The following is a 16161-nucleotide window of genomic DNA, read 5'->3' as shown; positions in this document are numbered from 1 at the left end:
TAGTCAGCTCAAAGTGTAAAATGAAACACAGCACCCTTTCAACTGTAAATTCAACAAACGAGTTTGTTGAACAAACAGCACACTCCCTGAATAGAGAAGCACTCTGGAAAAACACTCTTAACGAAAGGAAAATGGGATACCTAGTCAGTTGTACAACTGAATGCATTCAACTGAAATGCATTTACCCCAACCCCTCTGAGTGTGTGTATGTGTGCATTTATGTAATTACTGTGACTTTCCGTGTATACACTTTAAACATTCAGCTCTCTACCTTACCATTTTGAATTCTCTCTTGTGCAAAATCACTGCAGCCTGGCTGCTGTGGCCTGTGTGGTATTCAACTGTGACCTAGAGATGTGAGGAGCCTCTAAATTCCCAACTATCACCGGTGCTGCAATTCTGCATTAGAGAGCGGAAGAGGCCTGGGGCAAGCGGGATGGCAGCGACCATCAAACTACAGGGGTGTATAATGTTGAGCACTCACTTTCTTATCGCACAAATGTAGAGGAAAGATCCAGAATTCATTGAAGTAAAACTTTAAAGTCATGCATTATAGCTGTTAAAAATATGAAGATAGATACAGTGCTTTCCCATCTATGTTTTAAAGGGATACCTCAGTATTTTGGCAATGAAGCCCTTTATCTACTTTCACAGGGTCAGATGAACTCATGGATACGATTTTTATGTCTTTGTGTCCAGTATGATGGAAGTTAGAGGTAGTTTCACAAGCCAATGCTAACTGGTGTTAGTGCAATGACTGGAAGTCTATGGGTATATTTTAGCATAAGGACTTTCTTCTCCCTGGTTCTGGCATTATAATTTCTGAAGCTGATGTTATTGATGATGACATTCAGAACACAGGAATAGCTACCAGAACTCAAGGCCGTAATGGCCCACCTGTGCTGTGTGGATGTCAGAGGAAGGAGGCCAGCCTGCACCAGAGGTAACCCTGAATATGGAGTGGTTAAACAGCACATAGTGGGAACAGGATATGAGCAAAAGTAAGTAAGTAAGCGAGCAAGAGAAAGGACCTCAACATGACAGCATGACACATGCTCAGGCCGTGAGCAGAGCAACAGGCCCAACCCCCACTATTACACCCACCCAAGCCCCATCCTGCGACCTAAGATGTATCAGATGCTCAAAATGCTCTGCTCACACCTACTGTGATGGTCCAGGCCTAAACCACACAAAAACACTAGACACCATTGAACACAAAGCTTTTACTATCTCATCCTGGAATATACAAGGTTTCAGGTTCAATTCAATTTAGGCCTTTGGCCTTAAGAGTAGGAAGCCAGACTTCATCAAAGAAATTGGAAATACAGACATTGTCATCCTACAAGAAATGTGGTATAAAGGAGACTGACCCACTGGTAGTCCCATCCACCAAACTACCAGCTGTGAAACAGGGAAGAGACTAATTTGGTATAGAGCTCATTTGGAATAGAGCAGACCTAACCCACTCTATTAAATTAGTCAAAACAGGAACATTTTACATCTGGCTAGAAATTAGTAAGGAAATGATCTGAACAGAGAAATATGTCCTCGTGTGTGCTACCAATACCTGCAGCTTCTCCATCTTAGAGGGGGAGATCAACCATTTCCAGGCCCAGGGACATGTACTAGTCTGTGGTGAGCCTCTTGGGGCTAGGGGGCAGAATTTCCACTTTTGGATAAATAGCGTGCTCAATTTCAACTTCCTGATACTCATGCCAAGAATATAAGATATGCATATTATTCATAGATTTGGATAGAAAACACTCTGAAGTTTCTAAAACAATTTGAATCATGTCTGTGAGTATAACAGAACTTATGTAGCAGGCAAAACCCAGAGGACTAACTGTTCAGAATTTTTCTTTTTTTTGCCTCTCTCTGTTCCCTGAGTTGTCATTGCCAAGGGATATTTCTTAAGAACCTGTTTTTAGTTCCTACCGCTTCCACTGGATGTCACCAGTCTTTGGAATTTGGCTGAGGTTATTCCTTTGTGCAATGAAGAAGTAGGCCAAGTAGGATTTTTTTAAATCTGACATGCTGGCTGGATTCACAACAAGTGTAGCTTTAATTTAGTATCTTACATGTGTGATTTAATGAAAGTTTGAATTTTATAGTATTTTATTTGAATCTGTCGCTCTGCATTTTCCCTGGCAATTGGCCAGTTGGAACATTTGCGTCCCGCCTATCCCAAAGATACCAGAACTGGACAAGAACCTGACACCCTCAGCACACAGGTGGACAAACACCTACCTGGAGGTGACAGCATTCCCTCCCCCATATGTCCCCGTAGACACAACTACTATGACTTAACCAACAAAAACGGGTCACAACTCCTGCAGCTCTGTCAGACGCTGGGTATGTACATAGTCAATGGTAGGCATCGAGGGGACTCCTACGGTAGGTACACCTATAGCCCATCTCTTGGCAGTAGTACTGTAGACTGTAGACTACTTTATCACTGACCTCAACCCAGAGTCTCTTAAGAGTGTTCACAGTCAGTCCACTGACACCCCTATCAGATCACAGCAAAACCCCACTCTACTTGAACAGACCTATTGTCACGCCCTGGTCGAAGTAATGTATGTTTGTCTTCATTTATTTGGTCAGGCCAGGGTGTGACATGGGTTATTGTGGTGCGTTTTTGTCATGGGGTTTTTGTGGGGTGTCTAGCTTAGTCTATGGCTGCCTGAGGCGGTTCTCAATCAGAGTCAGGTGATTATCGTTGTCTCTAATTGGGAACCATATTTAGGCAGCCATATTCTTTGAGTATGTCGTGGGTGATTGTTCCTGTCTCTGTGTTAGTGTTCACCAGATAGGCTGTATAGGCTTTCACGTTCCGTTTGTTGTTTTGTAGATTTAGTTATTTCATGTATCGTTCATTTTTTCATTAAAGAACATGAGTAACCACCACGCCGCATTTTGGTCCGCTTCTCCTTCTACAGACGAACGTTGTTACACCTATGCTCAATCACGAGGCATCAAAGCCAAAGGAACTTAATAATATAATGATATGCTATAGACGGAAGGAAAGTAATGTGAAAATCTACCAAAAAACAATTTGGCAACAACAAATGTAATCATTAATAGACTAAATGTTTCACTGTAATTGCGAAGGTGTAAACATGGCAGTAGAAAACCTAATCAGTAAACATGACCTCTCAGCTTCCCATTCAAATCTGAACATTTAAAGCAGACAACCTAAGAAAATGAACAACAACGACAAATAGTTTGATGAAGAATGCAAAAACGTAATTAAGAAATTCAGAAATCCAACCAAAAACATAGAGACCCAGAAATCCTGAGCCTACACCTTCACTATGGTGAATCACTAAAACAATACAGAAATACACTACGGAAAAAGAAGGAAGGAACAGCACGTCAGAAATCAGCTCAATGTAATTGAATAATCCATAGAATCTAACCACTTCTGGTGTCACGGATCCCCCTGGTACTGCTGCTCATTTCGTTCACCAGCTCCGAAGGTCTACATCACCGGCCTTCTAGGCATCATAGAACTGGATGCTTTGCATTGATCCCCCCCCCCCCACACACACACAGCTACTCACGGTTTATTATCTATGCATAGTCACTTTACCCCTACCTACATTTACAAATTACCTTAATCATGGAAAGAGCGGGTGTTCCTAATGTTTTGTACACTCAGTGTATATCTCCACCAGAGACACCTCCGTGCACCAACAATTGAAATATTTTCTACAAAATAACAGAAACCAGGACTGTAGCTTTTACATTTCATTACATCATAGAGGTATCCCTAAATCTTTGTAATTTTTACTTCTAGAAGATTTGTTCAATGTCTCAATGTGTTAAAAAAGGTAGTAGGAGACCTCAGACTTTCAGGATTTCCTCAGTCCAGGAGACAGCTCTCCCCATTAACTTCTGAGGAATGATGATCCACAGATGAACACACACACACACACACACACACACACACACACACATACTGTAATGGATTCTGATCGACCATCACCCCTGCCTTTATTTCAGGCTGAAGATAAAACGGAGGAAACATCAAAGCAAGACTAGCAGCATGGAAACAAAAGAAAAAGAACCAGCCCCTTACTCCTGTCTTCCCTTCAAGGAAATCCATTCAACCTTACTTTGTTCAAAACATGACATTGTATTTGTATTATTAGGTCTACACTACAGTGAACTATACTGTATAAAGCTCATAACAGTTGCAGTAAACAAATTTATATTGAATAACAATACAATTACATTTGAGGAATAGGCTATAATGTAAGGCAGGGTGTCAATTGGGTGACTCAACACCAACAATTTAAAATAGACTACTAAAATCATTCCGATCCCAATTAAAAGGGAAATGCATTTTAGCGGTATGAATGGCTGACTTAGGGCCATGCGGACACCTGGGAGCGGGAGGGAAGGCTGTTTGTATGGCTGGCTTTATGGAGAGCTCATCGACTTTTTCTCAAAACAGTGCAGAGGTAAAGATGGCTGGCTGTAGTAGATGGCTTTGGTAACTGCTGTTTGACTTGATGTGAAACTAAACTAGTACTGAGTACTGAGCTAGTACGTACCAACTAATTATTGTATGATGTGTTTGTAGAATGTTAAGTCCCCTATTGACTGAGGGTCATTTCCATATAACAGGACCCATGAGGACCAACGTGAAGTTTCTAGGAGCATGTCAAATCTGGTGTCAAATGAAAACTAAGTGTCTATATTTTTGAGAAATTAAGGCATATATACATTTTTCAACCGTGTTCTATCCTAAATATTAGGAATAAGCAAGGCTTTGATTTCTGATGAAACAGATGGAAAAGGGGTTGCAGAAAACGTATTAAAATGTATTAGAAATACATCAAAACACAATCATTTAGAAGTAAAGACCCCCGCCAACTAATATCAACACTTATATTTAGTTTTGGAGAAATGATTTGCCTTGTGTAAGTTTAAGAAACATTGCCCTGTGCCTTGAAATTCTATTTCCAAAAACCCACATATCTTTAAGATATTTTCTCATTTCTCTCCCTCAAGAGGAGGGAGCGTTGAGGAAGCTACTCTGAAAATACAGAATAGTTTACCAATTTACCAATCTACCAATTACTTCACACTAGAAGAAGTTAAGCTATACTAAAAGGTACCCTTGAGAAACATATAGTTGTAATGATCTTCGTCTGTTGTTTGTAGAAAGTCAGACCGAAATGCAGCGTGTAGGTTACTCATGACTTTTAATGAAGCTAATGCAGTACATGAAATAACTGAACAATATGAAATCAACAAACGAGTGAAACTAAATACAGCCTATCTGGTGACTAACACAGGGACAGGTACAATCGCCCACGAAATACAACGCGCACTCAGGCTGCCTAAATACGGTTCCCAATCCGAGACAACGAGAATCAGCTGACTCCAATTAGGAATCGCCTCAGGCAGCCAAGCCTAACTAGACACACCCCTACTAATACACACTCCTAATTAATACAAACCCCAATACAACATATAAACCCATGTCACACCCTGGCCTACCCAAACATATAACAAAAACACAAGATACAATGACCAAGGCGTGACAGAACCCCCCCCCCCTAAGGTGCGGACTCCGGGACGCACCTCAAGAGCATAGGGAGGGTCCGGGTGGGTGTCTGTCCATGGTGGCGGTTCTGGCTCGGGACGTGGACCCCACTCCATAAATGTCCTAGTTCCTCCCCTTCGCGTCCTAGGATAATCCACCTTCTCCGCCGACCATGGCCTAATAGTCCTCACCCCGATCCCCACATAACTGAGGGGCAGCTCGGGACCGAGGGGCAGCTCGGGACAGAGGGGCAGCCCGGGACAGAGGGGCAGCCCGGGACAGAGGGGCAGCCCGGGACAGAGGGGCAGCTCAGGATAGAGGGGCAACTCAGGATAGAGGGGCAACTCAGGACAGCGGGGCAGCTCAGGACAGCAGGGCAGCCCGGGACAGAGGGGCAGCCCGGGACAGAGGGGCAGCCCGGGACCGAAGCAGCCCTGTACTGAGGGGAAGCCCGGTACTGAGAGGGAGCCCAGTACAGAGAGGAAGCCTAGTACTGAAAGGAAGCTCAGTACTGAGAGGAAGCTCAGGCAGGTAGTAGGCTCCGGTAAATCCTGGCTGGCTGGTGGACCTGGATGATTCAGGTTGTCTGGCCGATCTAGAAGATCTTGGCAGACTGGTACTTCAGGCGGATCCTGGCAGACTGGTGACGCTGGGCCGACTGTTGGCGCTGGGCAGACAGGAGACTCCGGCAGCGCAGGAGAGGAGAAAGGCTCTGGCTGCGCTGAACAGGCGAGGCGCACTGGACGCGCTGGGCCGACTGGTAGCACTGGTGGCACTGGACAGACAGGAGACTCCGGCAGCGCCGGAGAGGAGAAAGGCTCTGGCTGCGCTAAACAGGCTGGAGACTCTGATAGCACAGGAGGAGAGAAAAGCACTGGCTGTGCTGAACAGGCGATGCGCACTGGACGCGCTGGGCCGACTGGGAGCACTGGTGGCGCTGGACAGACAGGAGACTCCGGCAGCGCAGGAGAGGAGAAAAGCTCTGGCTGCGCTAAACAGGCGAGGCACACTGGAGGCCTGGTGCGTGGTGCTGGAACTGGTGGTACTGGCGCGAGGACACGCACAGGAAGCCTGGTGCGGGGAGCTGCTACCGGAGGACTGGTGTGTAGAGGTGGCTCTGGATAGACCGGACCGTGCAGGCGCACTGGAGCTCTAGAGCACCGAGCCTGCCCAAGCTTACCTGGCTCGATGCCCACTCTAGCCCGGCCAATAGGAAGGGCTGGTATAAGTCGCAGCTGGCTCTGCACCCGCACTGGAAACACCGTGCGCTCCATAGCATAACACGGTGCCTGCCCGGTCTCTCTAGCCCAACGGTGAGCACAGGGAGTATGCACAGGTTTCCTACCTGGCATAACTATTCTCCCTTTTAGCCCCCCCCAATAAATGTTTTGGGGTGACTTTCCGGTTTCCAACCGCGTCGCAGTGCTGCCTCCTCATACTCAAGCCTCTCCGCTTTAGCTACTTCTATTTCCTCCTTGGGACGGCGATATTTTCCCGGCTGCGCCCAGGGTCCTTTTCCGTCTAATATCATCTCCCAAGACCAGAAGTCCTCATATTGCTGCTCCTCACAATTAACAGGGAGAGTAGGCTCAGGTCTGACTCCTGACTCTGCCACTCTCTCTCTGCGCTTTCCCCCGTTACCTACGGTTTTCGCTCTGTATAGCCGTGCTCTCCTTTTCGATTCCATCCTTGTATAGCCCTCTTCACATTGCTGTAGGGAATCCCAGGCGGGCTCTTGCACTCGCTCTGGGTCGGACGCCCACCTGTCGATTTCTTCCCACGTCGTATAATCCCTGCTTCTGCCGTCCATATCGTCCTCCTTTAGCTCCTGCCAGTTCACACGCTGCTCGGTCTGTGAATCGTGGTGGGCGATTCTGTAATGATCTTCGTCTGTTGTTTGTAGAAAGTCAGACCGAAATGCAGCGTGTAGGTTACTTATGACTTTTAATGAAGCTAATGCAGTACATGAAATAACTGAACAATATGAAAACAACAAACGAGTGAAACTAAATACAGCCTATCTGGTGACTAACACAAGGACAGGTACAATCGCCCACGAAATACAACGCGCACTCAGGCTGCCTAAATACGGTTCCCAATCCGAGACAACGAGAATCAGCTGACTCCAATTAGGAATCGCCTCAGGCAGCCAAGCCTAACTAGACACACCCCTACTAATACACACTCCTAATTAATACAAACCCCAATACAACATATAAACCTATGTCACACCCTGGCCTACCCAAACATATAACAAAAACACAAGACACAATGACCAAGGCGTGACAATAGTTACTTAACTAAAGTTACTTTGAAAAAGTAGTTTACTACTTCGTAAAAAAATATCATATATAGATCTGAAATGTCATAGACTACTAATTGCAAGAACAGATCACGTTGTTAACAGAATGTGTCATTTAGCATATAAAACACAAAAACTGTTTCAAGTAAGAATTAGGCAGGTCTAATGCTGAAAAAGAAAGGAAATTGTTGTCTACTTCACCCATATTTAATTTTTGCAAAAAAACAACAACATTTAGTTCAACTACCACTAAGATGCTATAAAATGTTGGTAAATTACTAGTTGAACTACATGTAGTTCACTACTGCTCAACACTGGGAGGGAGGAAATTAAAGAAAACACAGAATTAACAAGTTAAGGTAGACCTACCAATTAGTTACAGTGTTTTTACTGATATCTATTTGGTTATTAACTACTAAGTGACTAAACCTCGAAATTCTGTTCCCAAATTGGTAACGTAGCTTCCGGAAAATCAGTGACGGAATTACTGCAATTTCATTGGCTACAATGGAAAATCATAGTAGTCACAAACAACAGTTGGTTCACCTGCTACAGTTCTCCCTGACACTGGCATACTGTTACATTCAACTCATAACTGTTTTCTTTCTCTTTCTGTTGTATGGTGGTCAAAGCAAGTGTGAAAACAGTCTGGACAACCCTTCCCTCTCTCTCTTCCTCTATCCCCAGTTAAAGTCACCTCTCCCTGCTCTTACTGACACCTACTCATAAGCCCCCTCTCTTTTCATTTACAGTAACCAGCATCCTCACCCATTGAGTACAGACTGACACCGGACGTCCATGGATGTTGAAGAGTAGTCCTCAGATGTTGTTTTTGGTTTTTGGTATGGTCCCGGCCTTGATCTGGCCCAAACATAGAGGTCCATGATTGGTTCAGATTTGGTCCGGAAATCTGAACCAATCATAGACGTCTATGGTTGTCACAAGTGTGGAGAGCTCAGTACAGTACAGTAAAGTACAGTAAAGTAAAAAAGTGTTAAGCAGAGTAAAGTTCAGTACAATATTGTACTGTACAATAGAGTATAATAAAGTACAGTTCAGTAGAGCACACCAGAATTGAGTACACTATAATGTATTGTACTGAACTGTATTGTACTTTACTGTACTCTACCGTAATGAACTATACTCGACTGTTCTGTGTTGTGCTGTGCTGTGCTGTACTGTAAAGTATTCCACTGTACTCTACTTTGATGTACTTTGATGTTAAAACTTGTGAAACATAGACATCTATGATTGGTTCAGATTTGGTCCAGGATGGACCAACCAAATTGTCTTGTTTGGGTGTGGAGCTCATTAAAATAATAGCCAGTGTGTAGAATAATACTGAGATATGCAAAGGAGGAAATTGCATATTTATACCGTTGTGTACCTATTTAGGACACATCACCATGAAGTGAATGACACTCATATCCATAAATATGCATTTCTGTGTAGTACAGATCAGGGAGTCATGATGAAATTCCATAAACGCAATTCTGTTACTGGGTGTGAATCCACTTCACTTAATGTAGTTCAAAAACCAAAATAAATGTTTTCAAAGTCAAGGTCTCATGTCATAGCTAGTCTCGTGTTGCCATACCTTTAAAAGTCTGGTTCTTGACGAGTCTATGTCATATACAGTTGAAGTCGGAAGTTTACATACACCTTAACCAAATACATTTAAACTCAGTTTACCACAATTCCTGACATTTAATCCTAGTAAAATGTCCCTGTCTTAGGTCAGTTGGGATCACCATTTTATTTTAAGAATGTGAAATGTCAGAATAATAGTAGAAAGAATTATTTATTTCAGCTTTTATTTCTTTCATCACATTTCCAGTGGGTCAGACAATTACACACACTCAATTAGTATTTAGTAGCATTGTCTTGCATTTAACTTGGGTCAAACGTTCCGGGTAGTCTTCCACAAGCTTCCCACAATAAATTGGGTTAATTTTGGCACATTCCTCCTGACAAAGCTGGTGTAACTGAGTCAGGTTTGTAGGCCTCCTTGCTCGCACACGCTTTTTCAGTTCTGCCTACAAATTTTCTATAGGATTGAGGTCAGAGCTTTGTGATGGCCACTCCAATACCTTGACTTTATTGTCCTTTAGCCATTTTGCCACAACTTTGGAAGTATGCTTGGGGTCATTGTCCATTTGGAAGACCCATTTGCAACCAAGCTTTAACTTCCTGACTGATGTCTTGAGATGATGCTTCAATATATCCACATAATTTTCCTGCCTCATGATGCCATCTAGTTTGTGAAGTGCACCAGTCCCTCCTGCAGCAAAGCACGTCCACAACATGATGCTGCCACCCCTGTCCTTCACAGTTGGGATGGTGTTCTTCGGCTTGCAAGCCTCCCCCTTTTTCCTCCAAACTTAACGATGGTCATTATGGCCAAACAGTTATATTTTTGTTTCATCAGACCAGAGGACATTTCTCCAAAAAGTATGATCTTTGTCCCCATGTGGGGTTCTGGCTTTTTTAAACCAGTGGTCTGGCTTATTTTATAATTATATGCCATTTAGGCTTTGGAGCAGTGGCATACATTCTATTCCTTGAACTGAGCGGCGCTGCTCTACAGGTTATGTCGATACAGGACTCATTTTATTTTTTCCTCCAGCATCTTGACAAGGTTCTGTTGTTCTGGGATTGATTCGCACTTTTTCGCACCAAAGTACTGTCACGCCCTGTCCATAGAGAGGCTTTTTAATCTCTATTTTGGTTAGGCCAGGGTGTGACTAGGGTGGGTGTTCTATGTTCCTTTTTCTATGTTTTTGTATTTCTTTGTTTTTGGCCAGGTATGGTTCTCAATCAGGGACAGCTATCTGTCGTTGTCTCAGATTGAGAACCATACTTAGGTAGCTCTTGCCCACATGGGTTTTGTGGGTAGTTGCTTTCTGTTTAGTGTGTTTTGCACCTGACGGAGCTGTTTCGGTTGTTCTCGTTGTTGTTTTGTATTTAGTGTTCAGTTCTATTTAATAAATATGAACGCTGCACCTTGGTCCTCACCTTCTTCCACCAACGGCCGTTACAATTACGTTCATCTCTAGGAAACCGAACGCGTCTCCTTCCTGAGCGGTATGACGGCTGCTTGGTCTTTTTTACCTGAGGTCTTGGCTGATTTCTTTTGATTTTCCCATGATGTCTAGTAAAGAGGAACTGAGTTTGAAGGTAGGCCTTGAAATATATCCACAGGTACACCTCCAATTGACTCAAATTATGTCAATTAGCCTATCAGAAGCTTCTAAAGCCATGACATCATTTTCTGGAATTTTCCAAGCTGTTTAAAGGCACAGTCAACTTAGTGTATGTAAACTTTTGACCCACTGGAAATGTGAATTATGTGAAATAATCTGTCTGTAAACAATTGTTGGAAAAATTACTTGTGTCATACACAAAGTAAATGTCCTAACCGACTTGCCAAAACTATAGTTTGTGGACAAGAAATTTGTGGAGTGGTTGAAAAACAAGTTTTAATGACTCCAATCTAAGTGTATGTAAACTTCCGAATTCAACTGTTTGACACCCCATTCTTTCTGCAGACATCTTTGAATCTTAATTCTGAGAATATATTTTTTGGAAAATATGGTCACATAAAAAACGGAGGGAGTTTTAATAAAATAATTATGTTACCAGAATTGGCCTGTTCACAGTTCTCCCAGTGAATGTTTTTATTTTTTAAATGTTCACCACAAATTGTTAAAAGTAGTCCTTGTGCATAGAGTTTTATGGTTTGTTATCCTTTCAAATCAATGGGTTTTGTTTGGCATATCGTGGAATTGCCCTGAGGTAAATTATTCTCACAATAACATAGACCTCTATTGTAAGTATTGATTTTGTTGACAAATTCATATATAACTTGATAGTGATGGGATTATCACCTCTGCATCCATTTGAATTGTTACAGCTAGATTGTAACTCTCTTAAATCTAGATTGTAACACAGTTACCGCTTCATTGTAACTCTCACTGTCAGATTAATTACGAGTATAGACATTGGAAATACAATGCTGCTCAAATCCTATAAAATCAAGTGTTCGAGAGGTTGTTGATCACTTTTCAAACTTCCAGCGCTCATGGTGAATAATAACAATACCAGTAGGCTATTTGTCTGTGATAAACCATTTCATTTTTTGCCGTGTTTTGATCAGTCACGAAAACATCGATAAGGTCCTGAGAGCATCCAGTCTATTCGTCGGACGACGAAACTATCGATATTTGCATCAAGTCAAATGGCATTTGGTAATAGATGTGTCAAAAAACAAATGATTCACACAATAGATTCAGACGGTGACTATCGCGGGACCTGCGGATGCAGGCACTTGTGCGCTTTTCTTCACATGAGACAATTTCACCACTTGATATTCTATGTTGATGGCATATAAACAATTATTGTCTGACTATAGTAAGTGACTGACCTGAATTGTGCAGGTATATTCCGTATCATCCAGGAGTCTGACGGTGCAGTCGTATTCTCTATCCAGATTCCGGATACTGCCACTCATTATTCGGCTCAACATCTTTTCACAGAATTGCTGGTCTGCGTCTAGGACCAGAGCAATAATCTGAACACAGCATAGAAGTAGGCTAATGTCACATTGAATGACTACATTTTCCGATCAACCAGACGAGCAGCAGCTGAATATCGTAATGCCAAGACACAGAGCATTGTCTATCCCATGAAGTGAACACAACACAGGCACGAGCCACAGTGCGGAATCATTGAAAGGATGCCCGCATCCAGATCCAGGAGCAATTCACCCTTGCGTACCCGTAATCGAAAGATGGGTGACCATTCACCACTCACTGCTTGCAATTTGAGCTAGAGGGCGGATCCCTTAGAGTAGACTGACGTCAATGAGAACCAACGGGGATAGATTTCTACCAAATGGGAAATATAGCCCTTAGTGTAAACGGAATATTTTTTTTCATGCTTTCATTTTCTTAAACCACCAATTGGCACTAGACGGTAGATATTTGGGATTTTGAGTCTTCTATGAAACCCATGTTTATAAATGTTTACGACAGGCAAGGCCTCTTCAATTCGTGAAGAGCAAATGGATGAGGGATTGTCTGAAGTTTCAGTCCCTATCTGACTAAATGTTAACTTTTGTTTTAAATGCATGACGAAAAAGTCTTCAAGAAAGCATCATGCTATTCAATGGCCTATAGGCATGATGCATCTCTATAGCATATAGGCCACAGTCATAGATCACAATAAAGCAGTTGAGTAGACTTGACAGACAATGGTTGTCGGCAACAATAATGGTGTACTGCACATTCACAATGGCAATATTTTATTTCCCAATTGCAGTGACGAGTTAACATATTGTCAGAGCAGTCATGAAACTTTCATATAGGCGACGGTATGTGCAAGAAACTATATAAAACAATTTAAATAATTGTGGGGGTTAACAATAGTATAAAAAACAAGACAATAAACGGGGCTGCAGGGGGCTCTTCTCATAATTAGGCCCAATAGGTTAGCCGGACTAAATCGTATACAATTTGCGGACAGGTTTTTATGTAGCCTACCATTCCGAATATGATAGCTTCATTCAATATTACTTGAATGACATATATTTAAAAATATGGCTTTTCACACAGTCACAGGACAACAGCACAGTATCGACGAGACGCGTTCACCCCCTAGTGGACATATAACACCATTCTTATATGAATAACACTCCAGCCGATTTGGTAGCTTCGCTGTGTTCGGAGTATTGGTTCGACAACGCAATGACTGAACAAGGATAATGTATCATAAAAGTTGGAGCTTCTTAAATATGTCAAATAAATAAGCATAAGGACAAAAATATACCCTTATGCCGTGACATTGTGTTTGCAATGCCGTGACCCGGATTCGAACCGGGGTTGCTGCGGCCACAACGCAGAGTACTAACCACTATACGATCACGGCGAGCTACCAGGGCTTATACTTATGGTGAGATATTGGGCTTATAACCTAGCCAGCGGTGAGGCATTCATCTGCAGAAAGCCATTTCAATTGATAAATATGTGACTTGATAACGTATTCTTGATCAGGTTGAACCTTTCTGTATTTTATATTCATTACAAATTTCGAATGGTATGTTTAGTAAACTATTCAGATATACTGAATCTGAAGTAGCTTAGAACTAGCCTAGCTAAGGTTGGATGCTGACGCTTGTCCTTAAACAGTAGCTTGGTAGCTATCTTTATTTTTGCATGGGAAATTTCAATTCGAATTGGAAATGTTCAATGTAATTAGCTAGCTAATGTCATCTGGTTCTTCATCTGCTCATCATGCTTGCTTATGTTTGTGTTAGCCTTATTTGTATTCTGATGTGTTGTTTTTTCTTTCAATCAATGGAATTGTAGACTTCTTAAAATGTTAAATAGACTCTACAGTGGCTGGCGAAAGTATTCATCCCATGGCATTTTTCATATTTTGTTGCCTTACAACCTGGAATTAAATGGATTATTGGGGGGGTTGTATCATTTTATTTACACAACATGCCGACCACTTTGAAGATTCAAATATTTTTTATTATGAAACAAACAAGAAATAAAACGAACAAACTGAAAGCGTGCATAACTATTCACTAAGTCGATACTTTGTAGAGCCACCTTTTGCAGATATTACAGCTACAAGTCTCTTGGGGTATGTCTCTATAAACTTGGCACATCTAGCCACTGGGATGTCTGCCTATTCTTCAAGGCAAAACTGCTCCAGCAGTTCCTTCAAGTTGTGTAATACTTAATCGTGTAATACTTAATTACAGAGAATCTTTGATTAAAAACTATCAGTCTTCAGTTAATGTTATTAAAGACACGACAACTAGCTTCCGTCCAAAAATAAATTCTGTGAAATGACGTCAACATATACTGGAGGAGTTACTGGCTAGATACAGTATGTGCACCAGCACCAGGTCATTGCTCTCTTTTTCACAATTTTTCAATTCATTTCAAGGGCTTTATTGGCATGGGAAACATATGTTAACATTGCCAAATCAAGTAAAATGGATAATAAACAAAAGTCAAAATAACATGAACAGTAGACATTACACTCTGAAGTTCCAAAATAATAAATACATTTCAAGTGCCATATTATGTCTATATACAGTGTTGTAGCGATGTACAAAAGTTAAAGTACAAAATGGAAAATAAATAAACATAAATATGGGTTGTATTTACAATGGTGTTTGTTCTTCACAGGTTGCCCTTTTCTTGTGGCAGCAGGTCACAAATCTTGCTGACGTGATGGCACACTGTGGTATTTCACCCAGTAGATATGTGAGTTGATCAAAATTGGGTTTGTTTTCAAATGTTTGGTTCTGTGTAATCTGAGGGAAATGTGTTAGGATGTGCAGCTCAGTTTCCATCTCATTCTGTGGGCAGTGTGCACATAGCCTGTCTTCTCTTGAGAGCCAGGTCTGCCTACGGCGCCCATTCTCAATAGCAAGGCTATGCTCACTGAGTCTGTACATAGTCAAAGTTTTCCTTAAGTTTGGGTCAGTCACAGCAATCAGGTATTCTGCCACTGTGTGCTCTCTGTTTAGGGCCAAATAGCATTTTCTCTCTCTCTCTCTCTCTCTCTCTCTCTCTCTCTCTCTCTCTCTCTCTCTCTCGCCACCAAAACTCCCCCCCCTGTGCCTTATTTTCAAAGATGCTCAGCCCGGCAGAGCGAAACTATGACGTGGGGGAGCGGGAGTTGTTGTAGCGGTCCTCATATAGAATAATAGTGAAGACATCAAAACGATGAAATTACACATATGGAATCATCAATACCAAAAAAAGTGTGAAACAAATCAAAATAGATTTTATATTTTATATTCTTCAAAGTAGCCACGCTTTGCCTAGATGACAGCTTTGCACACTCTTGGCATTCTCTCAACGAGCTTCACCTGGAATGCTTTTCCAACAGTCTTGAAGGAGTTCCCACATATGCTGAGCACTTGTTGGATGCTTTACCTTCACTTTGCAGTTCAACTCTTCCCAAACCATCTCAATTGGGTTGAGGTCGGGTGATTGCAGAGGCCAGGTCATCTAATGCAGCACTCCATCCCTTTCCTTCTTGGTCAAATATCCCTTACAAAGCCTGGAGGTGTGTTGGGTCATTGTCCTTTTGAAAAACAAATGATAGTCCCACTAAGCGCAAACCAGATGGGATGGCGTATCGCTGCAGAATGCCGTGGTAGCCTTGCTGGTTAAGTGTGCCTTGAATTCTAAATAAATCACAGAAAGTGTCACCAACAAAGCACCCTCACATCATCACACCTCCTCCTTGATAGTTCTTGGTGGGAACCACACATGCA

General features: G+C 42.2%; 1 protein-coding gene and 1 non-coding gene across 4 annotated transcripts in view; both read right to left on the bottom strand.

Annotated features, from left to right (window-relative positions):
• LOC124001206 (FERM domain-containing protein 5-like) overlaps positions 1-12626 on the bottom strand; it is a 109262-nt gene extending 96636 nt beyond the window's left edge. For all 3 annotated transcript variants that reach the window (XM_046307832.1, XM_046307847.1, XM_046307840.1), the window contains exon 1: positions 12283-12626. In XM_046307832.1, coding sequence (XP_046163788.1) covers positions 12283-12384 — 102 coding nt within the window. In that variant the 5' untranslated portion in view covers positions 12385-12626. The remainder of the gene's footprint in view (positions 1-12282) is intronic.
• Positions 12627-13712: 1086 nt separating this feature from the next.
• On the bottom strand, positions 13713-13784 carry trnah-gug. The gene has a single exon. It is a non-coding gene; the product is annotated as a tRNA-His (tRNA).
• Between the last annotated feature and the right edge of the window lie 2377 nt (positions 13785-16161).

This window comes from Oncorhynchus gorbuscha, linkage group LG02 (assembly GCF_021184085.1).
Source record: "Oncorhynchus gorbuscha isolate QuinsamMale2020 ecotype Even-year linkage group LG02, OgorEven_v1.0, whole genome shotgun sequence".
In the NCBI taxonomy this organism is placed as follows: Eukaryota; Metazoa; Chordata; class Actinopteri; order Salmoniformes; family Salmonidae; genus Oncorhynchus; species Oncorhynchus gorbuscha.
Note: the sequence above shows the minus strand (reverse complement) of the source record. Positions and strands in the feature narration are given on the sequence as shown.